The sequence below is a fragment of the Brassica napus genome (genome assembly GCF_020379485.1).
Source record: "Brassica napus cultivar Da-Ae chromosome C3 unlocalized genomic scaffold, Da-Ae chrC03_Random_46, whole genome shotgun sequence".
Taxonomy (NCBI): Eukaryota; Viridiplantae; Streptophyta; class Magnoliopsida; order Brassicales; family Brassicaceae; genus Brassica; species Brassica napus.
Window position 1 is genome coordinate 1,405 of NW_026014217.1, and position 26,277 is coordinate 27,681.

The following is a 26,277-nucleotide window of genomic DNA, read 5'->3' on the forward strand; positions in this document are numbered from 1 at the left end:
TCGAATTCTTTGCAGCCATGGGGTATCATAGCCGTAATCGGATTGTTCCGGTTCCGGCTGTACCGAAACTTCCTCTACCTCTTCGTCTTTGGTCCCCGATGAGGTTGACGACGATTGGTTGTCCGATACTTGGGTGTTCGATGAATTCGACCAGAATTACTCTTTTAGAGACCTGGGTCGGAACTTGATGCCAGGGCCGCGAGAGCATTGGCTTGGACATTTTCGGAACGGGGGATTTGGTAAGAGCGAAGCAGTCAAATTCTTGGGCTAAATTTTGGACCAATTTGAGATACGCGTCCATTCTTTTGTCTCGTGCCTCGTATTCTCTGCTATATTGACTTGCAACTAGCTGGGAATCGCAGTAGGTGCGGATATTGCGTATCTTCAACCCGTGAGCTAAACGTAGCCTCGTTGTTGGACGCGTGAAATTCAAGCCTGAACGACTGTTCTAGGATCTCACCGGTCGGAGATGTGAGGCGGATTCCGATGCCCGATCCTTTCTTGGATGAGGATCCGTCGACGTGAAGGAGCCATGTCGAATTTGGTTCCTCGTTGGTCACGGTTCCTGTTGGTAGTTCGACTAAGAAGTCTGCGAGTACTTGGGATTTTGCGCTTGTTCTTGGTCGGTATTCGATATCGTACTCACTTAACTCAATCGCCCAATTGGCTAGTCGGCCCGACTGACTCGGGCTATGCAAAATTGTCCGCCGGGGGAAGGTCGTGAGGATGACGATCGTGTGGGATTGGAAATACGGTCTTAGCTTCCGCGCCGATGTTACGACTGCGCATGCTAATTTTTCCATTAGTGGATACCTAGATTCAGCATCCAGCAAGGTTTTGCTTATATAGAAAATAGGTTTTTGTTCGCCGCGCTCTTCCCTGATCAGGACGCCGCTCACAGCTGTTGCCGATACCGCGATGTATAAGAACAAAGGTTCTCCTTCCACAGGTTTTGCGAGGACTGGAGGAGTAGCTAAGTATCGTTTCAGCTGTTGGAAGGCGTTTTCGCACTCTTCCGACCATTCGAATTTTTTATTTCCCCGTAGGATGTCGTAGAAAGGTAAACACTTGTCTGTTGACCGTGAAATGAATCGTTTAAGTGCTGCGACTCTTCCGGTCAATCTCTGGACTTCTCGCTTATTTTGGGCGAAGCCATCTCGATCAACGCATTGATTTGTTTCGGGTTAGCTTCGATACCGCGGTATGTCACTAGGTAACCGAGGAACTCTCCCGATGCTACGGCGAATCTGCATTTTGTCGGGTTAAGCTTCATGTTATGGGAGTTTAGTTGCGTAAAACATTCCTCAAGATGTGATACGTGATCCCTAGCCCGGAGGGCATTGACGAGCATGTCATCGATATAGACCTCCATCGTTTTACCGAGCTGTTTGGAGAACATACGGTCACGAGTCGTTGATAAGTTGCGCCGGCGTTTTTGAGGCCAAAGGGTATTACCTTATAGCACTAAGTTCCGCGTTCAGTAATGAACGCAGTTTTCTCGCGATCGTCGGGATTCATCATAATTTGATTGTAACCTGAGAAGGCATCCATGAAAGATAGAAGTTCGTTTCCCGCCGTCGCTTCGACCAGCCGATCGATGTGTGGTAAAGGGAAACTATCCTTTAGACAGACTTTGTTAAGGTCAGTAAAGTCCACGCAGACTCGCCACTTCCTGTTTTTCTTTTTGACTACTACGGGGTTTGCGAGCCAGTCTGGATATCTCACTTCTGTTATCGATCTGACTTTAAGCAATTTTTTCGACCACGTCGTTCACTGCGGAAGCGCGTTCGGGTCCTAGCTTACGTCTTTTTTGTTTGACTGGTTTGAAAGTTGGATCGATATTCAGTTCGTGACATGTTATGTTAATGTCGATTCCTGGCATATCCTCCGCAGCACATGCGAAAGTATTAAGGTTCTTTTTCAGACAGGTTATGAGCTCTGTCCTCAGGGGCTCACGGAGATCGGCTCCGATCTCGACACACTGTTCTGGGAACGCTTCGTCGAGACACACCGTCACCACGGGTTCGCAAGTTGGTTCACGTTTTTCTTCTGGGCCAGGATTTTACGGGATTGCCAAAAGAGTTCCGCTAAATCCTGACTCCGGGTGTTTTCGTCGGAGGCCATTTTCTTCACCTTTCTAGGAATGGTTTCGAGGTCGGGTCTTTTTCCTTTTTGTTCTGCGGCGAAACACACTTACGATACCCTCGGATTTCCCCATATTACCTCGATTCCGTTAAGAGTTGGAAATTTGAGGCAAAGGTGGTACGTTGATGGGATCGCGCGCATGGAATTTAACCATGGCGTTCCCATGATAACGTTGTAGGATGCTGGACGGTCTACGACTAGAAACTCTGTGATTCTCGTCATGGTTCCAGCTTTTACAGCGAGATTAATTGATCCGAAAGCTGGTTTCTCCCGAAAGTCCCAATAACGGGCTAAGATTTTCCACTATTTCAGATGGATCGATCTCCATCTTCTCGAGAGTATCTTTGAAGATGATATCAACCGAACTTCCAGTATCGATTAATACCCTAGCGATATCGATATCACGAATCGTTAGCTCGATAACAAGGAGATCGTTATGAGGTTTGGCCTGATCGACCGTTGCTCCCCCCTTGAACGAGATGATGTTCGCGCATGTCGAGTTTTGCATATCGTTTCCGATCGTTGAGTGGCTTTTGCGGGTTAGATTGATCCGTACGTCCCCTCCTTCTAGCGCCAAACTGTGGGAACCGAAATTTGCACTGACGATTTCCGTTTAAATTAGGAAACTAGGAAAACCCTAATTTCCCAGAGATCCCGGATATCTGCTAATACCACACGCCAAGCAATCAGAACACGATATAACAACGACGAAAATATAAGAAATCGAAAAGAGAGCAAAGAGAAGTCTTATTCTGAATTTGCGTATGAGCGTTACAACAAGGTAAGAGCCTTGGCTACGAGAGCTGTCAGCGAGATCCCTAGTTCTAACAACCTAAGACTGCAAAATCTAGTTGATTCGCAGCTCATAATAACAAAAACGAAAAGTTGCCTAATTGCTCTAAGTGCTAAGTTTGCTCTGAGAAAAGTCATCTTCCATGCCTCTCGCCTAGGCCTCCTTATATACTAGCTCCTAGGTCGGTTTACGCTTTTCCCCTTCTTCCCTTAAGCCGTCATAGCCTAAAAATGGAGATATTCCTTTTTCCCGATCTTCGTAATTATCTTCAGAAACTTCGTATCCGCGGAAACTTGACATTTATCTTCCCTTGCGAACCAAGCATAAACTGTCCTACGTTTTATGAGCTTTTGGTTAAAAAATCGTAAGTGGGCTTCGAATCACGTCTTAGGTCTCTTTGGGCCGTCTTTTGATTCGAGACGTTTATTACGATTTCTTTCGATAAAAACGAACTTTCCGCGGTTTTTATCGTAAAGTTTGATTGATGACTTCAAATGACGAGAAACATGAAATGGGTTCGCTACGGTCTTCGGGGAGTAGCATTAAAGAGTAGACGAGAATGCATGGGTTCGTGTCGTATCGACGTTTTTGGAAAGCTCGATCACTTCGTAACGATCAAAACGTGCACGTGCTCGATCGCTACGTAGCGACCAAGCGGGACGCGCGCTCGGTCGCTACGTAGCGACCGAGCTTGGCTCGAGCTCGGTCACTACGACGCACTCGGTCGCTATGTAGCGACCGAGTGGGACGCGCGCTGGGTCGCTACGTAGCGACCGAGCTTGGCTCGAGCTCGATCGCTACGTAGCGACAAGCTCGGTCGCTACATAGCGACCGAGACGTGTGCGTGTTCGATCGTTACGCAGCGACCTTATTCGGGTTTTCTCCGATGTTTCGCGAACGTGTTCTTTCCGCAAGGCTCTTTGTAAAAACAAATCTTTTTCGAAAGAATATTTTTCGTAGAAATATTCTCGCTTACTTCTTCGGACATTTGAATGTTAACTTTGTCGTAACCGTTTTTGATCCCAACAGTCGTCATATGAACGGAATGGAGAACCAACATCCTACCCCCCCCTGTGGATATTGGAGGTAAACAAATCCTTACTCAGTGTCAAAGTATTCCTTATACTCAATTTTTTGGTGAATCTCTTTATTAGTCTTCACAAACCATTTTAGATTATCTCCTCTGGAGATAATAAGCTCTATCTAATGCACTATCTCTGCAAATATGCTCTCCTCTTTTTCTACCACCACCTTGCCTAAAAACTCAGCCCTGTTTTCTAAGTGATCATATAGGATCATCCTTCTCTATTATAACTTGCATCATGATAGAAACGTTAATGCAAAACGGATGATCTATCTCCCAGACTATATTTGCGAAGTGATTTTGCCAGATGTCCTCTCTACAATCAATTTCACAAAACAAATATGACATGGCTATTGAAATTGATGACATGGCTTCCGGAAAAATATGACATAGATAATTTCATTTAATGTTGATTTATATTTTTAGCAAACTTATTAGAATATGATAATAATTCATATATTACATTTAATATTGACATTTCTTTTTGGTAACCTTTTTTAAAATATGGTAATAGCTCATACATCATCTAGGGCTGGGCAAAAAATCCGGATCTAAAGAACCGAACCGAACCCGATCCGAAAAAGTAGTACCAAACCCGAACCGAAATTGATTAAATATCAGAACGGGTTCAAAATTTTGGTATCTAAAAAACCGAAACCGAACCCGACCCGAACCGAAGTATCTCGGGTACCCGAATGTAACCGAAATAGATTTATATACCTAAATATATTACTTATTTTAAGATTTAATATATATTAAAAACATCCAAAATATATAAGATACTTTAAAGTTGTCTAAAATACTTAAAAATATACATAAATAGTCAAAAGTAAATGTCTAAAATAGCTAAAATATATTCAAAACACCAAAATTCTTGAAATATCTATTAATTTTCAATCCATATATTTAAATCAAACCAATTTATATGTTAATTTTAGGTATTTTGACATATATTATACAAATTTATATGTAATATATTATTTTGATTTATTGATTTTGAGAAATTTTAAGCATATAATGAATATTAAAATTTTAAAAATAATTTAAATGGGTTATCCGAACCTGAACCGAACCCGCAAAGATCCGAACCGATCCCGAACAGAAATTTAGAAATACCCGAATGGGGCTGAAATCTTTAAACCCGAAACCCGATTAGATCCAAACAGAACCCGAATGGGTACCCGAATACCCACCTTAACATCATCTATAAAATAAATATATTCATATATAACATTTCAAATTTCGAAATATTATTATTTTTGTATAATTATACAATTTGTATTACTAAAACTTTCAAAAAATTTACAATTTAAAAAAAAATATCTAATCGTAAAATCATTAGTTTCTTATATATCTACAAATTTTATAAATATTGTTTAGGTAAATTTTTGATAATTATACAATTTTTATTAGTTTTATGCAAATTGATTTAATATATATCAAATCTATATTAAATATTAGTAAGAAAATAGTAAAATATATAATATTTAATAAAAAAAATTTAAATATAAATTAGATTTAAAAAATTCATTACTGCACACATGGTGTGCAGGAAAACACCTAGTTTAACAATCATCATTCTCTGTTAGAAAGTTAACCATTAGGATGTCACTATCTGTAGTAAACATTACGCTTAGTGGGCTATTAAGATAGTTCTGCGGGAAGGTCATGATAGCGTTAAAGAATCCCCATTCCCTGCAAAGCCACCAACTTTATTAAAACCCCATAAAAGCATTGAGACAAAAAGCAGAGCATTGAGACAAAAAGACAGAGCGATCCTCACTCCTCTCCCTCTGTTCCGATGTAATCAATTGGAAGCAATACCATTTCAAACAAACCCTTATCTAAGAGTCAATCCCAAGATCTCTAAAAATGTTGATTAAAGGAAGTAGGAGCTTACGAGAGAGTATCATGATGTCCGATAATGGTAACGCTCCACTTGGATATATTCTTCTCATCCACCAGTGTAGCATAACAATCGTTTATCTAAATCGCAAATATACCAGGAAAAAACAAATTGTAATCATCGCAAGTATCATTCCATGGTTACATGAAGGTGATAAACTAAGCTTAAGTTTTATGTTAAACCAAATGCTTACAAATATTTCATTTTTACAGGGAAATTATCACTCACAACCACACCAGGATCACGTTTTTACTTTGATAACGACATTGATATCATACAACACTTCCAAAAGATGAATAAACTGCCATCCTAAGCCTAATGGCATAACTCCAATTGGGATCAAACGTAAACCAGTCAACGGTTTTTAAATTTGCATTACCGTTTCGTAAGTCAATTAAAAAGGCACACTCAAATACTCTTTTCTCCTACGGAAATTGATTGAACAACTATTTTTTAATTAAGATTATAACTTAGATTACTATTTTTGGCTTATTTATTTAGTTTATCTTAATATTTGCAAATTTTCATTACCGTTTCGTAGTCACATTCATGAAAATATCTTATAATATTCCAAAATTCATGTATAATTATGAATAATTATAAAACAACTTACTCCTACTAATTGGTAAATCATCGCATCCTTAAAATCGAAACTATGATATTAGATGATAACTATACACTGTTTGTAGTTAATTTTTTAAATCATTGGGTCAAAATATAATATAATCCTCATACAATATGTTTTCTAAAAGTCAAAAATGGAAACTGACCGAAAATTAAACACATGTTGGTAGGAGAGTTCGAACCCTGGTCCAGGAGCATTTAGGAGGTCTACTCTACCACTAGAGTAAGGATACACTTTGGATAATTCGTGCTCGAAATACCACATATAATAGGAAGCCGGAAGACACAGGATTTTTTTAATCACGCCGTTTCAGAAAGTTCGAGTGTTTCTTCTTCCTTTTAACGAGGGAAACTCGAGACTCTTCCTCTTCATCTCTCCACTGCTCTCAAATCGATCACATCCGCCATGGCTGAACAGAACAATTCTCCTACTACTCGATCTAGACGGCAGAGGTTCACCGAGATAGATTCCTCACTCGGAGAGTCCTATCACTTCCGACCTCAAATTCAATTCAAGTCGTACGATGATCGTCTCCAGAGCAGCCGATTGTTATTCCGCAATACCGTTACCCCAATCGGAGGATATTCTCGCCGTCATCACAATGAGGACGCCTCTATCGGGTATCGTTATCTCTGTCTCCGAGGCTTTGTAGTTCAGGGTCCTTTTAGATCCTAAGAATCATGCTTTAGATGATGTGTTTAGCATTATCGATAGCATAGGATGGTCCTATACTGTGATGCATGTGCATTCGTTCTGTCCTAGAGTTGTGAGGGAGTTCATCTCGAACAAACCCTACAACGATGAGGGTGCTCTTATTCGGGGTTATATTCTCCAATTTACACCATCGGTGATCAACCAACTGATGATGACACCATCTGTTGAGCACTCTTTTGAGTGGAAAAAGGTTGTTCTGAAGCAAGCCATCTCCCATCTCACTGGAGGCCAATGCTCCGGATGGACAGGATTCAACCTCAATGCTTTGCTCAATCCTTTCCATACACTCTACCGTGTGTGTGAGCGGAATTGGCTTCCAGGTCCTGACTCTGATTCAATGATGAAGAACCGACTCCACCTTCTATATGCTGTCGCCAAACGCGAGAAGATAAGCTTTGTTCATCTTGTGTATGACCAAGTGATGGACATGACCCGCAAGACAGATTGGGACAAAAACCTGATTTTCCCAAACCTCATCTACCAACTCTTGATGCTTCAGAAGGAAGTTCCTCTGCTACCAGGAGATGAAGAACCTATTGGAAGAGGTCTTCCCATCAGTGGAGTATCAGTGACACAAGTGGACCAAGGGGACGTAGAAGGCTGAATTAGAATAGCAGCCAAGTGATTTTTTGTAAAGTCAATAACTCTTTGAAGAATGTGACTAATATATGATCTTTTTGTCAAGTAGCTTGTGTCTGAATCCTCTTCTAATCGGTTGTAATCTCAATGACAGTTAGTTTTTTGGTATAATGTTATTGTCTAAGTTAAAATGTTGTTTCGAAATGATATAATGTTCCGAAACTCTGTCTGCATCTAGCATAAAGCTAAATATCTCTCTCTCTATTTTTACTGGTTGAATCGTTTCAATGATGGTGATTCACAGGATACAAGGCCAGAACCATAACCAAAGACTCCTTCAGATCTTACTTTGTCTGACAGATCTTCCGAGCATCTCACGGTATCTGCTATTCTTGCTTGGCTCAACGGCGGAGATTGGAGGATGGTGAATCGAGAGTGGTTCAGGCAGGACGACCTGCTTCACACATCAGTCTCCTGTTTCTCTCTTCCTCCATACCCGAAGTTTCAAGCTTCCTCAACGTATCCTCTCTTCCTAAGATTGGTCAGTTTAACCCGAACCTTAACTCAAAACGTTTGGTAAGAAAGTCTTCAATGACCCACACATCTGCTCCATCATTGCACACATGAGTAAAAGAAGTAAAGTTATAACAAAAGCTTTCTAGATAACAGGCCAAAAGGGTCAACGAATTGGCTATAAAGCTCTAACTTTCAGGAGTAATCATAGTATATGAAATATTTCAAAACCCTATTCTACAATGCAAAAAGCAAAAAAAATATTACTCTGTGGCTACGGCTTGAGTCTTGCATAACATGCTCCAAAACATAAGTTTTTGATAAAAATATAGTTACTAAAAAAAATTAACCTCTAAAAAGTATTATTACTAACTTTAATTAAAAGTTGTTTAAAAATACGATAACATATATTTGGAAACAAAAAAAAATATTATTAAAATATCTTTTTCTCAATTTTATACAATATCTTTCTATTAAAATACTACTAAAAAATATTTGTAATATTTATATTTCAGACATTCTTATTTGTGTGAACTTTTTATTTATTGGATACTTAAAACTACATCAAGTCTCGCATTTTTTTATAATGCTGTGAAGACTTTGTTTTCCCTTTATTTAAAACTATGCTTCTAAATTATTTTTATTTATATCATGAAAAAAATATTTAGTATTTCTATGGTATCAATTTAATTAGATATGTGATTCTATAAATAATAATTTGGATCCTTTCATGAACGGTCCCAATATTTATAACCATATTTCCGTATTTAATTGAAGAGAAACAAAAAAAAAACAACAACTTATACCATTGGATTGACATGATTTAACGGTGGAGATTAGTAGTTGAAGTTATCCTCACCATTGGTCGAACTTTTTGGAAGTAACCTAGATATGCTACTACCCTTATCGATTTCTCTCTTCCCTCAAACCACCACAACTCTCTCATATGCCGTAATCCATCTCAAGCCACCACAAACTCTCAGAGCCTCCACAATCCTATATCAAATCCGTCTTCAACCACCACGATTTAGATAACAGTGTTATCTTACACATGTTATCGACATCTAGTCCCTCGATCTTATTCATCCATCTTATAAATCTTTTGAATACACCACAAGCCTCATAGATCCACAAAGATTTGAAGCCTTACGTACCTCAGAGATAACCAATAGTCTCGATTTATAGGGATAGTCAAGGATCTAACTTTTGTAAATTTATCAGTTTTGTCTTTAGTAATTCCTTCTTCACATAGTTTTGTTCATTAACTTAGATTGCATGTTCTTATTTTCGTTATTTACTTATTTTAAAGATCTAAATTTGGTTAACTTTCCAGCTAGCAACTCTAATGGAAGCAGAGAAGCAGTCAACACAGCTCAACCAGACACAATAACCGCCACAACAATTAGCGGTCAACACAGCTCAACCAGCCACATCAATAATTAAGCACTCAAGAAAGCTCAACCTCAGGAGTAACTAATGTATACAAGCTAACCAGAGCCGAGCGCAAACCAATTGATACGCATTGAGGATCGGGAAGAAGACATCGACCCAGATTACATGCATTATCTGAGGGCAATAGGTGCATATGACTCAGTTCAACCACAGTCAGCACGAGGAAAGTGTCGTGATCGTAATGGTCCTCGCTAAAACATCTACCTAATATTCCTACTGCTGTGATATTTGTATCACCATTGCTTCACTTATGTTTTATTTGCTTCAGTATGCTATATTTGCTTGGTATGTTTTATTTTGATTCTCTATGTTTTATTTGCTTCAGCACGATATTTTCTTTCTCCTATGTATGAGATTTGTGTGTGTCTCTAATACAAATTATAATTCTAATTGTATATTTCCAAAAAATCTACAAATTATGCAATTAAACATTCCAAATCAAACAATTTTGCAGCAATTCAACCAGCAAATGTTTCATTATCCAATATGCTACATATAAAAAAATGTATATATGAAACTTGATAACCTATCACAAGAAAAAAAAAACTACATTATAGTATTCAATGACACATGGTAGATGATATAATCTTTGTGATTTAATATAGCAATATAAAACATTATAATACCGTGTTTCATAATACCCAGACTATGTATTTAAAAAATGATATACATATGAGCACAAAAAAAATAAACTTTAGCAAAAAAACAGAGTATTTTAATTACTAATAAATATTAAGTATGATTATTAAAAGACTAATATAAACATTTTTTCAACCTCTTCAACTGATACCATTTGACTAATATAAACTTTAACTATGTTTACATATAAAATATGAAACAAAATATGAATTTATGGTATTCCAAACAGAACATTATAATCTTCCGAAGAACTTGCTCTGATTTTACAAATATTTTATAAAAAAATAAGATGATAGTAATGATTTTGATGTTATAGTTGATGTTAACACAACAAATTCATTAGTATAATTTAAACAAAATCATTAGTATAATTTAAACAAAACATAAATTAATGATATTCCAAACATGACACTATAATCTTCAGAAGAAATTGCTCTGCTTTTACAAATATTTCATAAAAAAAATTATTAATAGTAATAAACATTTCAAATCAAACACAAAATTGCAATATCCAATTTTCCTTAATATAAAAATTACTAATAGTAATAAAATATTCCAAATCAAACACAAAATTTAAATAGCCCATTTTCTGCGCGTAGCGCGGACAACGACTCTAGTCCGGATAAAAATAAAATCTTGCACTTACTTTAGACCATCTGACTTGGAAAAGAAACGTTTAACCTTTTAAAATCCATATGTACCATGTCCTGAGCCTTGTCTACTGGATATGCAATATGCACTGATGACAATGTGGAGAGTTGATAAGAGTTTCTGTAATAAATCATAAACACACAGATACACAGACATGGAAGACAACCGTAAATCTTGAAATAAAACCCCAAACCAATTCCATTATTCCAAACCGTAAATCTTGAAATAAAACCCCAAACCAATTCCATTATTCCAAGACCTTGCAAATAAATGCTAATTAGAAACCAAGTTCCCCCCTTTTCTTGAAAAGATAGTCCTTAATTTTATAAGCAATCCATCTCCTTATTTATTCCTAAGAGAACCACCAATAAACTCCAAAGCAGTTGTACACTAACCTCAGTGATATGATAGAGAATTTCTTGACTCATTTATGAAAATCACCCTTCATAGATCTTGACTTGTTTATGAGAATTTCTTGACTCTTTTATGAAAATCTCCTTCATAGATGAGTTAGTTTTTTTCTTTTGTGTCGTGATAAGTATTCATCATTAGTCAGGAATTTTTTTTTTTTTTTTTTGTTAGTCAGGAATTATAAATTGTTGTTTTATTAAGGGAAATGCAAAGCATAATAATTTGTTTAGTAATTAGTATTGATAGAGAATATTCTCTTGCTCAATTCAAATAAATAGTATTAATAATTAATAATAAAAATAAAAATGTAATGTTTATTAAAAATGTAATACAACACATTGTAAATAATTCAAAACTTCAAGGTGACCTCAAAAAGGACCCTTCAGTTTTAATAGTATTGATGATAGATATGCTATACAAAAAATTTATTTGTATTTATGAAATTAATTTTAAAAAAGTTAGTTTTTTAGAAAAGTATTGTATTAATTTAATTTATTCTAAAGTATTATATTTATATACTAAAGATATTTCCTAATTGCATATTTTAATATTATTTTTATGCATATTTTATTTTTTAATGATAATATTTTTATTCAATTACTTAGATGCATATTCCAACTATATAAAAAGAAGTTGGTATGGATCTGCTAACGTTTTAGCTAAAGTAAATGATAATAATTAATTAGTATTTATGGTTTTATTTTGGTTTGTAAAGAAAATTTATTTGTTACCATAAATATAGGGATATTTTCATTGTTTTGTAAATATGATAAAATCCAAGGGTAGAATCCTGGATTTATAAAATAGGATCCTGCTTTAAAAAACATAAATTACCTTTCTCGTTGACCCCCACCCCCAATAGAAGAAGAAAGACACTAGGGTTCCGGCGATCTAACATCGGATTGGATTCGCGAGGAATTAAATCCTATTCCTCGGACTAGCATTGATTTCTCATCAAGCTTGGGTCTTTGTTATCTCCGGGAGTCTCACCTTCTCTCCCGACCCGATTAAGGTTCTTTTTTTTCCTTTTTTTTTGTGTGTGTGTGTGTGTGTGTGTGTTCATATATATATATATATATATAGTTCAAGTGAATAAATCAATCTTATTATTCCCGTAATAGAAAGGCTAGGGGATTCACGTTTAGTCTTTGGTTTGTATGTATTCATTCAATAGTAATTGTAGTTTCTTTTCTTTACGAACTTAGCTTAATTCACGGTGGTTGGTTGTCAATTCGATTCCTATTCTTCTTCTATTTCTGATGTTTCCTTGTTGATGTTGTAGAGAAGAAGAAGAAGAAGAAGAAGAAGAAGAATGACGTCGCCACCACAACCTCCTCCAGAAATCTTAGTAGTGATTGAGAGAACAGCACGTGTGGTAGCCCAGTTGGGCTTAGAGCATGAGAAGTTAATCTTGGAAGCCAATCGTTGTATTGAGAATGCACCTTACAAGCCGCCTGGTAGCAAGACTGTATTGGAGGTTGAAAGGTCCGGCTTTTTGAAGAGTTGTGATCATCCCTATCACCAAGTCTACAGGAAAAAGCGCGATGCATACTTTGCTCAGTGCCAAGATGGGGTGATTCATTTCCTACGACCTAAATTCGATGATGATGATGATCTCAAGCCTCCTCCCAATAGGGACGACCCTCCTCCTCCTCCTCACCCTCCTCCAGATGACATCACACCCATCGACCTCGGTTTGGTTAAGGTCACTGCTCTGTTTGTGGCGCGCTACGGCCAACAGTTTTGGCACGCTTTGATCGACATGCCCATGTGCCCCCATTTCAGCTTTTTGAAGTCTTCTGACAAGACATTCAGTTACTACAACGGACTTGTTGGTCTGTATCATAGAGTCCTAAGGCCTTTTCCTCCTGATGCTGATGAAGCTCCTCTTGGGGAGTTTTTCCGCTATGTTCAGTTGGAGAAGCTGCATCAGAAAGTCACTGATTTGCATGCTTTGGCGTATGGTCTTGACTGCATGGACGACCGAGATGCTTCTCCTCTTGCCATGCCACCCTCCTTTTCACTTATGACTATGCCTCATCATCCTAATCAAGATGAGGATGACATCCAACCCCAGTGTGAACCTGATCCCATTCCCCCATATATGTTTCCCGAAAGGATTTCACTAGAAGAGCTAGTTATCATTAAGCTTACTGCATTCTTTGTGTCTCGGTACGGTCAATGTTTTCTTCGGGCGCTGATGATGAGAGAGGTTTCCAACCCTCACTTTGACTTTCTGTTTTTCCGTTGGGATCAAAGGCCTCAGTTTCCGTCAATGGAGCCAGCTGAAATCAGGTCCCATGTTTTCAATGTGCTTGTTTATGCCTATTCAAAAATACTAATGCCTTCCAAAAGGGCCAACGACCCTGGTTTCTGTTCGGTGGTCGTTCTTGCTGTTTTTTCTTCCCGTCTTCTTCGACTTGAGAAGCCGAAGCTGGGGGAGGGAGTGAAGACTAGGGCTATCATTGATTTGCATGCCTTTGTGGCAGGTGTGGACTATCTTGCTCACATGCATGAGCCGCAGTATTCTGGTATCATGTCACCACCTCAACGCCTTTCAGTTATGATAAAGAACCTGCAGTCACCACTACAAACGCCGCATCCTGGTATACTTGTTCTGCTTCCCCTGGGACGTAAGCTCAGTGACTACCCTCAATGCTCAAGGTCCATGTGTAGCCACCTTGAATACACATTTCCTCAATCGATTGGACCCGATGAGCTTGGTGTTATCAAGCTCACAGCGCTGTTTGTAACAAGGTATGGGATGTCTTTTATGGAGGCTTTGATGAAGATAGCGCCTACTGAGTTTGAGTTTCTGAAGCTAACTCATAGCAGGAGAGCGCTCTTTTTCGCGTTTATTGACGTGTATTCCAGTGTATTGAAGCCTTTCACAAAGGGCGGTGATCATTTGGCCATGGCTCTTGAGTTTTTCTTCTACTGTCTTCAGTTGAATAAGCTTAAAAAGGGAGTGGCTGTGATGGAATTGTCGGCTTTTTTGAGTGGTGTTGATCATTTTGCATGGATGGATGTTAATGGCTACTCTGCTATCGTGGCTGCACCTGAATGCCGTTCAGTGATGATGAACCGGCTAACGCAGATTGATACTGGTGGTGGTCTTGATCAGCCTCCAACTCTAAGAACTCCCTTCTCGTTTCCTTCTAACTATTATCGATTTTCCTCACCCCATGATATAGCTATCATTAAGCTGACAGCTGTGTTTGTGGCACGGTATGGGGTGCGCATTTGTCGGGAATTGAAGAAGAAATTGGATGCAAGAACAGTTTTAAAGTTTATGGAACCAAGTGATGAATTGTTCCATTTTTATGAGGTAGCTGTTCATGCATATTCCAACATATTAGAGGGTTCAGATGATGCTGATACAGAGACAGTTATTGAGAGATACTTCCATTGTGTTCAATGGGAGGAGCAAAAGGAAGAAGGGTCAATGACTTTTGATGATGATTTGTATGGTTTTGTGGAGGCTGTTGACTGCTTTGCTCAGTTGGAGGATGGATACTTTTTTCAGATGATGGGGAACATCCATCTCCATCTAGTACGTCCGTGTGATTGTCTTTATGAACAGACCTCTTCATCAGAGCCAAAGAGACGAAAGGTTGACGAGTCATCTAGTGTTATAGAGGTAAATATTTTTCTTCCTTGGGCTGGAACTGGACTAGTCTTTGTGTGTTAAACTTGATATATATGTATGTGTATTTTTTTTTCAAGGATTCCTCGACGATCAAGGTGTGGGTTCCAACAGTGTATGGAAGGAAAGTCATTAAAATAGCAGTGGGGTCGTTATCGGAAAAGGTGTCGAGTTTGAAGGAGAAAATAGCCAATGAGATTCAAATGCCAGCAAAGGATCTGAAGTTACGTGGCAAAGAAGGGGTATTGAAGGGGGACAAGTCACTAGCACAAAACGATGTTGAAACAGGAGAAATCCTCACCCTGACTTGGCGCATTTCTAGGTGGTATTAGAGAAATGCAAGTCTCGTCTATTTACTAAAAATATGTCCAAAACTTGTTTTTGATTGGCAAGCAACGTTTTGTCTCTGGTATCTCTGTTTTGTCTTCAAATATTTACTACTTTTGTCTCTGCTATCTCAAAAATATTACTACTTATGATTGTGTGCTCATTCACTTCACTGGTTTCTCGTGCAAAAAACGGAGCATCACAATAACATTTGCAACAGTTTATGAACAAGGTTGCGCACATGTTCTGCTTTTGAAATAATGAGAGCAGAACAAAACATGGTACAACCTGATAATCTCATGTCAATGCATCAACCACAAACACACACCCAAAAGAAAAACAAAAAAAAAAAACCTACAATATTTCACATCTTGATATCTCTTTCTTCTATCATATGGATACTGAACATGACACAAGTGATATCCCCAGCTTTTCACCATCCGACTCCCAAATACAGACTTGGTAGGAATATCTTCTCACTACTAAAAGCTTCCACCTCCACTCTGAACAGAAGATCTCTTCCTCGTCCCCACAATCAACTCATTGGGAACTCCGTTCTCCCATTGTCTTGGCTGGCTGGCTGGCTCCTCACATTGACGAACGTCTCATTATATGTATGGTGTCTCTGTGGTTTCCCCTCAATCCACCAGGCCGGATTTCACCTGCAAATTAGGCAAGTGAAACTTTTGGATTACACAATAATCTAACGTTCACTATCATTCGAATAAACTCTCTCCAGTCACTTAAGATAACCTATGCAGCCTCTTCAGTACAAACCATTATCATATTAGCTTACGCATGGTAAAGAAGCATACGTTTATTCAGTGCTACCACGTCAAACTTAACGGAGTTTTACAAGCATCTTCAGCTCTTTTAATTGCCCGTAAGATAGAAAACAAGATAAGGACGGTTTCCTTGTTACTAAGTAACACCGACAACATAGGGCTGCAAAGGGAAGATGTAATAATCAAAAATTCAACAGAAACTAATTAGCAACAATAAACGGAACTTAGCTATTACCCACAAAACCGAGCATATACATGCTCATCCATGCAGTCTTCTGAAGGGAAATCCGGGTCATGTGCAAGAACATGGATCAGGAACACTATCATGTTAATCTGGACAATCAGTGAGTGATCTACTTCCCGTTGATCTACACCCCCAGCTTCTCTTGTAGCATTTCTGATGAATCCATTGATATATCTAAGTGACTGAACAACTGAAACATTCCCATCTTACAGTGAGAAGTATTAGCAACTTACATCATTTTGCTGATCTCTGCATGGATCACAGATGGATGGAAAACGAAAAAGCACATGCGTATCTTCTGGCTGGGTATCATATTTTCCATCAATAGCTTGTGTAATTTGGTGAGAAAAGTCATGGTAATAAAAGCATTGGAGTCCTGACAGAAAACAAAGGCAAATGACCATAAAGACAATCAAGTGCACCATAAACTCAACCAAACTAATCCAACTTTCTGAACACAGGTATCTAGTACAAGAGACCAAAAGAAGCAATTACAAGTCAGACAGCCCTCACTGCCACTAAATGGTTAACTATACTAGTAACATCCCTTTTTTCAGGAACAAATGACCATAAACCCAAGCCAATTCCACTAGAGCAACTTTTGGATATGTCACATATGCAAGGGTAGATACTCTCATAAGTTATCAAGAAATTCACATAAATTCCTTCAATCTAAGAAATCGATATGTGATCAAGTAATGTAGAGTCAAAGAAATAAACGCACGTTGCAGAAAAAATAACCTTGCATAACTTGGAAAAGACAGATTTTTCAAATGTCTAGCCAACGAAGCAATGGCAGAAACAGCATGTTTTGCCTGAGAACGAGTACCCTCCAAACACATCTTCTCCAGAACAGTGGAATAGTCACTGCAAAAGCAAACCAATGTCTTAAGTATGTCCAGGTCTCACTAATCCATACGTAGTATAGTAGTTGTCTAGGCATGCTAACTTACATAAGCGACATTCAAAAGTAACAAAGTATCTAAAACGAACTCAAAGCATCTAATAAATCTATAAATTTTAGTTACTCTTTAGAAAAGTAGACTTTATGTTTGACCGAAAACGATAGACTACATAACGTGCCTATATCTGAAATTTTGTATTCAGAATGTTCATTGTATATTGCCGTATAATAATCTTCTTCAATTAATTTTCCATCAGAGAACTAATATTAGTTATGGGTGTAGTATAAACAGGCAGAACACTTAAGCCCAATAGCTTGATAAGTTTATGTTTATATCAGCACAACATATTTGCAAATGTTTGTAAATCAGATCTCAGAGAGTAGATTCTGAAACCTTGCGCTACAAAGATGGACAGGAAATTCTTTAGTATGATCAAACAATTGGTTAACTAATTAGCTTTTTACTTTGTGTCTGATTACGTATACAAACTCAGTAGAAAATGCCATGTTACACATTTCTCTAGCAACACCATAAAGCAGTACAGCAAGATACTTAAGATGATAGCTTAACCTAAACCCATTGCAAGTCAAATAGTGCTGGATGGTTACCTGAAGTTGGCAGAAATATATGGAGCTGCCTTTGACAAAGCTTCAGTTACCTCGTCAGCGAATGAATCATTGTCCTCTAACAGCTCCGAAAACTGTTTTTTTTTTCTGAACCTCTCAGGTAAGAAGGGAACATGTTGAGGATTACCTAATTTAGGAAAACAGTAACTGTGTCTCATTTTCATATCCGAAGTCGATTTAAGCATATAACACTAATGTACACTTAAGAACGATGATATTCATAAAATAAAATTTAAATGTTTTATGGATTATGGAACATTAGTGCACAACAGAACACCTTAAATGAACAAAGGACGGATATCAAACGGAACAACAAAAAATTATACGCAAGGATAATAATTAGAGGATGCCTGCATGTTTCTCTGCATTTGTTCTTACCAGAAGAAGTTTGATGACAGAAGCCTTCAACTGCGTGTCAGCAGAGGTGCTGTTAGAAAGCTGTTCCAGAAGATACCGAACATGCTCTGAGCTAAATATAGTAGGGGCACATTTTGTAGAAAGTATGCGCAGGAAGTCAAAAATTTAATGATTTGCACCAATTCTCTCGAGAAACTTCTCCTGGAAAAAAAAAGAGTAAAATGTAAAGAGCAAATATGTACTGAAGTTGAATATATCTACTATGCACATTCAAGTGTTTATATATTTTGCTTCTTTCTGAACACCAATGCCTTTCCTGAAAAATATACTCTAGCCGATAATACTAAAATAACGCAGCACAGAATTAATCAAGAAAGAAAATGAATAGAATATTCACGATACTGTAGATGTTTCAGAGAAAACCTTACGAACTGTGAAGTGAATTTAACATAAATTACGCATAAGCCAATCATAATAAAAGTTTGGACTTACTCTAATAGTCGGAGCTTTTGTGAATGTCAGTTCATCCAGCAGTAGAGTTAAAGCATCAAAAATTGAGGTGTCGTCCATTTGGTCGAATTTGTGAAAGAAATCTTTTGCCTTAGAGGCGTCTGGAAAGCAAGCTGAAAGCTGTACAAAATAGCTTTTCTGTTTTTTTTTTTTTTCATTTCTTCTACATCTTGATCCTGAAGCAAGCATCAGATTAAACTAATAAAGTGAGCAACATAAGGTTTGCGAACCCTCGGGATCTGTGAGCACCAGATTTTAAGAGATAAGCGAATACTGTTAGTGTAGATGAGGCGACGAAAACAAGTACAGAAAAGTAAGATCACACGTTTATTAAAGCGCAAATGCATAATAAATACCAGTATTTGATCTTCAGAATTGTGCAAATCATAATCGATAGATAATTAATCTCTGTACATCCATACCTTTCCCTCCTTCACTAGATTTTGAAGAATAACACCGACAAGTGACGAACTCGCCTCTTCTTTCAGAATATCAGTCATTATGGTTAGAATGTCATTGAATAAACTTTGTTGCGCTTGCTGCGTGTTAGCCTCTCGCTGCTGCACTTTAGCATTCTTCTGATGAACTAAATTCTGTTGATAGTGCTCCCTGTAACGAGAAGGAAAAAAAAATGATCATGAATACACCAGAGTAGTCTCGTAACAGTACAAAAACAAAATGTTTCATCTCTTACCTCACAACAGAGAAAAACGTGTTAAGTCATGGCAGTCCACGTCCAGCATTAGCATACAACATTTGCTATCGAGAAACTGTCTTCAAGATCTTTGCCCTTCTCGAGAAGTAGGGGCTTACAGTATCAGAGAACTCAGCAAGAAAGAGGTTGAAGATATCCTGAAATTAGGATACCACATGTTAAAAAAAATAACCCACCTGACAAAACCGAACCTAGTACTACTAACGCTGTAAGTTCCACAAAGATGCAAGTGACTACTACACAAACAGGAGCCATAAATGAAAAGGGGCTAAAGGAAATGTTTATACCCTGAGATACTTGTCTTCAAAAGGTGGCTCAGGTGCCAGAATCCGAAAGCTCTCACTGACGCAAACAGTAACTAATAGATTCACGTCGTTATCAACGATTCTTAAGAAGGTCATGCTTGATAATGGATTTCTTCAGCGGTTTCAGCTCAGCTTCAAGCAGTTTCAGAGCTTGTTTCTTGCTCACAGTTTCAGTAACTAAAGGCTGCTCGATTTGTGACAGTGTAGTAGCAGCTTCCTGCAAAAAGTTACAGATACAGGTAATGAACATAGATTTCCCTATCACACTATAAACAGCCCTCAGATCAGCGACTAGCTTACCGATAATAGATTTCAAATGTGCAAAAGCAAAAGAAAAACCTTTGGGATACTAGGGTAAAACCCATCACACACGGTCACAAAGTTGTCAATCGAACTACAGAGTGATGAAATCGAGTTGATTGGAGTAAACCCAGATACTTACACGTAGTGATTTTACGAGAGAGCCCTTGTTCGGATGAGAAGACTGGAGAGATAGTAGCACAATACAAGGTTTGAGCAGGAAAAGAAGAAAAAATCATTTTTCATGGTTCTTATGAAAATCCTCTTTTCGGGACATGACCGGTTTGATCTCCATGGCGCTTCTATATCTCTGGTCTATTCCTTGTCTCATTCTCTTATGTACCATCATTCCTTCTGAGGTCAAAGCATCCAACACCAACTTATATGTATACTCTCTAGGAACCAACCCGGCCTCCACCATCTCCACGAGCCTCTGCCACTCTCCTTGTCTCAACAAGAGCGTGAATCAGCGGCGTGTTCGTGCTTGAACCAGGTACACCGTGACCCATCATCCTCATCATCTCAACCCCACGTTCTATCTCATTGGTCACACTGTTTGGGACACACTCTCTCTTCTTCATATCTTCAAACAGCTCCAACGCACGACCAATCCTGTTAGTTTTACAGCATCCATCGATCAAGCAGTTGTAAGTAACCACATCAGGTGCAAACACTCTGAACAGCATTTCCCTAAACATTCTATTAGCTTCCCACATCCTCCTCCTTATCGCCTTTCTGCATCCCATATCTACAGTTATCGGTAACTGCATCTGATCCAACAGGAATCTAGCCTTTTTGAAGTTCCCTACTCTGCAAAGAGCGTTGATGATTGTATTGTAAGCGTAAACATCATCGGGTTTGTGTTAGTTTGAATGATTCCCTTGATGTATTCACAAGATTACAAAGGTATATATCAGCCAAGCTGTTACACGTGAGAGCTAACTATTCCTACAATATAGGAGTTGTTACAAACAGAATAATATTCCGCAAGAATAGTGGGGCATATTCTTTCACCCTTCCTCAGTCTAAGCGTTCGGTTGTCGGACGGTGAGACTGGTTCTGAAGTCATTGAACAACGAGGTAGGCAGGCCCTTTGTGAAGATATCCGCATATTGATATGCCGTTGGAACGTGTAGCACCTTGACTTGACCTAACGCGACCTTTTCCCTAACAAAGTGAATGTCTAATTTGACATGTTTGGTGCGCTGGTGCTTTACCGGGTTGGCTGAGAGGTATACAGAGCTGATGTTATCACAGAAAACAAGAGTGGCGCTAGAAGCTGGGCGATGAAGCTCCAAGAGTAAGTTGCGTATCCAGGACGTCTCTGCAACCGTCTTCGCCACGCCTCTGTATTCTGCTTCGGCATTGGAGCGAGAGACCGTTTGTTGCTGTTTGGATGACTAGGTGATGAGGTTGTCGCCAATGTAGACACAGTAACCTGAAGTAGATCGTCGTGTGTCCGGACAGCCAGCCCAGTCCGCATCAGAGTAGGCTGTGATGCTGTTAGATGTCGACTTATACATTTGTAAGCCATGCCCCTTCGTGCCTTGAACATAGCGTATGATTCGTTTAAGTGCGTTCAAGTGTTGCGTTCTTGGATCATGCATAAAGAGGCATACCTGCTGCACCGCATAGGCCAAGTCGGGGCGTGAAGGTGAGATACTGAAGAGCACCTGCGAGGCTTCTGTACTGTTTAGGATTTGCGATTTTGTCTCCTGGTTCCGCAGACAGTTTTGAGTTGACGTCAGTTGGAGTTGATACCGGCTTGCACTCTGACATACCAGCTCTCTCGATGATCTCTGTTGCATAACTTTTCTGTGACAGAAACATGCCAGCATTGTTGTATTCTACCTTGATTCCCATGTAATAACTGAGTTTGCCCATATCGGTCATTGGGAATTCTTTTTGTAGACTTGTAATGATCCTCTGTAGTAATGAAGAGCTTGAGCCGGTGAGGATAATGTCATCAACGTACAAGAGGAGATAGGCAAGATCGTTGTTGTTTTTGTAAACAAAGAGAGATGCATCAGATTTTGTAGTTACAAATCCGAGACGCTGAAGAAATGTGCTGAAGCGAGCATTCCATGGGCGAGGGGCCTGCTTGAGGCCATAAAATGCCTTGTCCAATTTACATACGTGATGCGGATGTTGCTTGTCTACAAAACCGGGAGGCTGATGCATGTATATGTCCTCCGTGATCGTGCCATGAAGGAACGCATTCTTGACGTCTAATTGCCTCATCTCCCATCCTCTTCTTAGCGCTTCATTGAGCACCGTTCTGATTGTCGCCGGTTTCACCACTGGACTAAAGGTCTCGTCGTAGTCTATCCCCTCTTCTTGCGACTTTCCATTTGCTACCAAGTGTGCTTTGTGTCTCTTTGGTCTGCCCTCTGCATCAAGTTTCAACTTATAGAGCCACAAAGAGTTAATTATGTTAGCACCTACTGGCCGAGGTACAAGCCTCCATGTCTTATTGATAACCTGAGCATCATATTCTTCTGTCATTGCTAGATTCCAATTGGGATCTAACAAAGCTTTTTGATGATTGTTTGGAACGCAAGAGGCAGAGGAAGTAAGAAGAGAGAAGATTTTCTTTGGCTTGACTATACCTAGCTGACCACGAGTTGTCATCCTCGGAGCAGGAGCTTGAGGAATGACTCTAGTTTGAGGTGGAGCGTGTGGAACAGCTGGTGGAGTTGTTGTTTGAGGTATAGTGTTTGGTGGCAAAAGAGATTGGTTTTGAAGGATAGACTGAAACATAGGCGATGTTGTAGAATCAAGAAAGGTGTACGTGGTTTGGGGAGAGGAGGTGTTTTGAGCTTTAGGAAAAGTAGACTCGTCGAAGATAACGTGTCTTGACATTATTATTTGGTTGGTTTTGAGGTCTAGACACTGATATCCACGTTGATTGACAGGGTAGCCCAAAAACAGACATGGCTTTGAGCGAGCAGCCAGCTTGTGAAGGTTGGAATGATTGACGTTAGGGAAACACAAACATCCAAACACACGAAGATGATCGTATGTGGGTGGGCTACCATAAAGAACTTGATGAGGGCTTTGCTTGTTAATAGAGGATGAGGGCAAAATGTTTGTGATATGACACGCAACGTGAAGAGCTTCGGCCCAAAACGTTGGCGACATCTGAGCTTGAAAGAGAAGAGATCGGATGGCATTGTTTAAAGTGCGAATCATTCTTTCAGCTTTGCCATTTTGCTGCGAAGTGTAGGGACATGTAAACCTGAAAAGGATCCCATTTTGATCAAAGTGTTTAGTGAACTGAGAATTGTGATATTCCCCCCCCCCCCCCCCCCCGGTTATCACATTGAAGAGCTTTTATATTTGCCTCAAATTGGTTCTTAACATAAGTAGTAAAGTGAAGGAATTTAGAAAACACTTCACTCTTTTGTCTCAAAGGATAGACCCAAACAAAGTGAGAATAGTCATCAAGAAATAGAACATAATACTTAATACCGCTTAGGCTTGATATTGGAGATGTCCAAATATCAGAGTGAATTATTTCAAACGGTTTTGAAGTTTTAGTTGATGACTGAGAGAAAGGAAGTTTAATGTGTTCACCCAGTTGACAAGCAGTACAAAAGGGAATGCTGTCCTTATTACAAATGAAAGAGCTAGAAGAGATGAGAGATTTTAATTTCTCATTATTTGTGTGTGCCAAACGCTTATGCCATAAAGAAGGAGTAGCTGAAATAAAAGCTAAGTGTTCTTGAGCTCGCTGGAGATGCGACGGGACCGAATAGAGTTCTCCAGAGCTTTCACTGCGGAGTGGGGTTTTCTGAGACTGAAGATCCTTCACAGAAAAACCAAATGGATCAAACTCAACAGAACACCAATTATCTCTGGTAAATTTTCTTACAGAGATTAAGTTTTTGATTATATTCGGTGCAACAAGAACATTGTTTAGATTTAAAGGACGAGAAGTGGAATGAAGGAATGAATTTCCACTAGATAGAATAGGGATAGAAGAGCCGTTTCCAACAATGACAGTGTGTTTGGTGTTCAGTTTATCAACAGACTGTAGGTTACCTGGCGTTGAAGTGAGGTGTGAAGTAGCTCCTGAATCCATGTACCAGTTGCTGCTAGGTTCCTGGAGAGTCATGGTATTGAACATCTCTGAGAAGTCTCGCGTAGGTTGGTAGTTGTTATCCATCATGTGTGCCTCTTGTGGTGATGTAGTTGTTGGTCGTGGTGAGAATGAGCGTTGTTGCATGGCGTTTGATGGATAAGACATCCATGGATTGAATTGCTGCTGCTGCCAGTTGTTGAATGGGACATTCCAGTACTGAGGTGGCATGTTCCAGTTCATGTAGTTCTGCCGCTGATTAAAGTTGTTGCGGCCCCTTCCACGAGATCCTCGCCTATTACCTCTGTTTCCTCTGTTTTGATTATGTTGGCGTTGCTGAGTTTCTGGGCGGGAGGTGGAGTCAGCGGTTACAAGCGCCGTAGAGGAAGAGGCATTGTTTTGTGTGAGGCAGTGACTTTGGTAGACTTCTTCAACCGGGTTTCTTCTAGCTCAAGCATGTTGCGAGCTTCTTCAAACGTTGGATAAGGCTTCTGATGCTTGATCACATTAATGATGTGGTCAAATTTCTCATTTAACCCGTTGAGCATGTACATGACAAGTGTCTTGTCTGAAACAGGGGCATCAACGTTCTCAAGTAGATCAGCGATTGACTTGAGTTCCTGAGAAAACTCGCGAACCGTTTGATTCCCTATCTCCTTCGTCCTGAGATCATTGTCAAGCTGAATAGCCCGAGACTCCTTGTTGTTTCGGAATTGGTTCTCTATGCGCAGCCACACGTCGCGGGCTGTTCCACCAGTTTTGAAGGATGATTTGAACAGCGGTGGTGCAAGCGTCCCGTAAATCCAGAGCTTGACAAGGCCGTCGCGCTTCCTCCATAAAACGTCGTTGTCATCATCTGGTACAGCTGTACCCTCGACATGACCTAAGAGATCAAATGTCAAGCAGTGCGTGAGAAATAATTCTCTCCACGCATCGTAGTTGAACACGTCTAGATCCAACACCACTGGGATGTGTGTTTTGATGTTTGTGTAATGACCCCAACTCCAAACTATCCCCAAAGGTCAATTTATTTTTCTTTGAGAGAGAGAGAGAGAGAGAGAGAGAGAGAGAGAGAGAGAGAGAGAGAGAGAGAGAGAGAGAGAGAGAGAGAGAGAGAGAGAGAGAGAGAGCTCATCGCCGGAGCCACCGCACGTTGAGATTTCGCCAAGTTTGTCACCACCGTTCGCCACAGCTGAGAATCGCCGGAAACCGCCGCCTCTTAAGCTTTGTTTTCGTCCGTTCAGTAAATCGGCCATAACTTCTTAACTGTTGCGAATCTCGTGAATCCAAGACCACCATCGTGTTCCTCTCGACGAGACGAAGCCGTAGACACCAACCGCGCTGCAATCAGAGCCCGGACGAAGCCGTACGCACCTCCAGAAGTTTCGCCTCTTCGCGTGCGTGAGGTACACGCGCCCCCGCCGGACCACTGTTCTCCGCCGCCAGACCTCCGTCCTCCGCCGCAGCTCCGCCGTCACCGCCGGCAACTTACCGGTAAGCCGCCGCCATAGCTCCGCCGTCGCCGCCGGTGACCGACACCGGTGACTCGCCGGCGACTCGCCAACTCGGTCGAGTCGACCCGGTGAGTCAACTCGGTTGACTCAGTTAACCGGTTGGTTAGCCGGTTTAAATTGATTTCAATTCGGTTAGGTTAAACCGGTCGGTGAAAATCAATTGGAAATCGGTTAGGATAAACCGGATTAATTAATTAATTAATTAATTATATAATTGATTTTTGACCAGCGGGTTGACTTTTCCGTAAATACCTGTTTTAAACCGTTTGAAAGGCGTTCTGACTAGAAATTTCGATCTGATTTAAGATTTGGAGTCCATTTAAGTAGTTGGAGTTCATATATACCACTTCTCTTCATTGCTAAGGTGAGGGCTACTCCGTTAAATCCCGAGCTAGTTTAGTACTACCGTTATGGAAAGTTTAGTTTCAAAACATGATCCGTCTCTGTGAA

General features: G+C 39.6%; 1 protein-coding gene and 1 long non-coding RNA gene across 8 annotated transcripts; one reads left to right on the forward strand and one right to left on the reverse strand.

Moving 5' to 3' along the window:
* The first annotated feature begins 12,174 nt into the window (after nt 1–12,174).
* LOC111204740 lies at nt 12,175–15,632 on the forward strand. Its single transcript, XM_022700099.2, has 3 exons — nt 12,175–12,524; nt 12,795–15,152; nt 15,239–15,632. The coding sequence occupies exons 2-3, from the start codon at nt 12,825–12,827 to the stop codon at nt 15,488–15,490; spliced, it is 2,580 nt and encodes an 859-aa protein (XP_022555820.1). The 5' UTR covers nt 12,175–12,524; nt 12,795–12,824; the 3' UTR covers nt 15,491–15,632.
* Nucleotides 15,612–21,107, reverse strand: LOC111203844. 7 transcript variants are annotated; one of them, XR_007329960.1, is made up of 12 exons: nt 20,375–21,106; nt 19,915–20,149; nt 19,607–19,764; nt 19,335–19,521; nt 18,895–19,151; nt 18,424–18,603; nt 18,028–18,172; nt 17,256–17,381; nt 16,748–16,890; nt 16,506–16,667; nt 16,301–16,430; nt 15,612–16,147 (listed from the first exon to the last, which is right to left on the reverse strand). It is a non-coding gene; the product is annotated as an uncharacterized LOC111203844 (long non-coding RNA). The 7 variants fall into 7 exon arrangements; XR_007329959.1 differs by having other exon boundaries at nt 18,895–19,088; nt 20,375–21,105; XR_007329964.1 differs by having other exon boundaries at nt 16,282–16,430; nt 18,895–19,521; nt 20,375–21,107.
* Between the last annotated feature and the right edge of the window lie 5,170 nt (nt 21,108–26,277).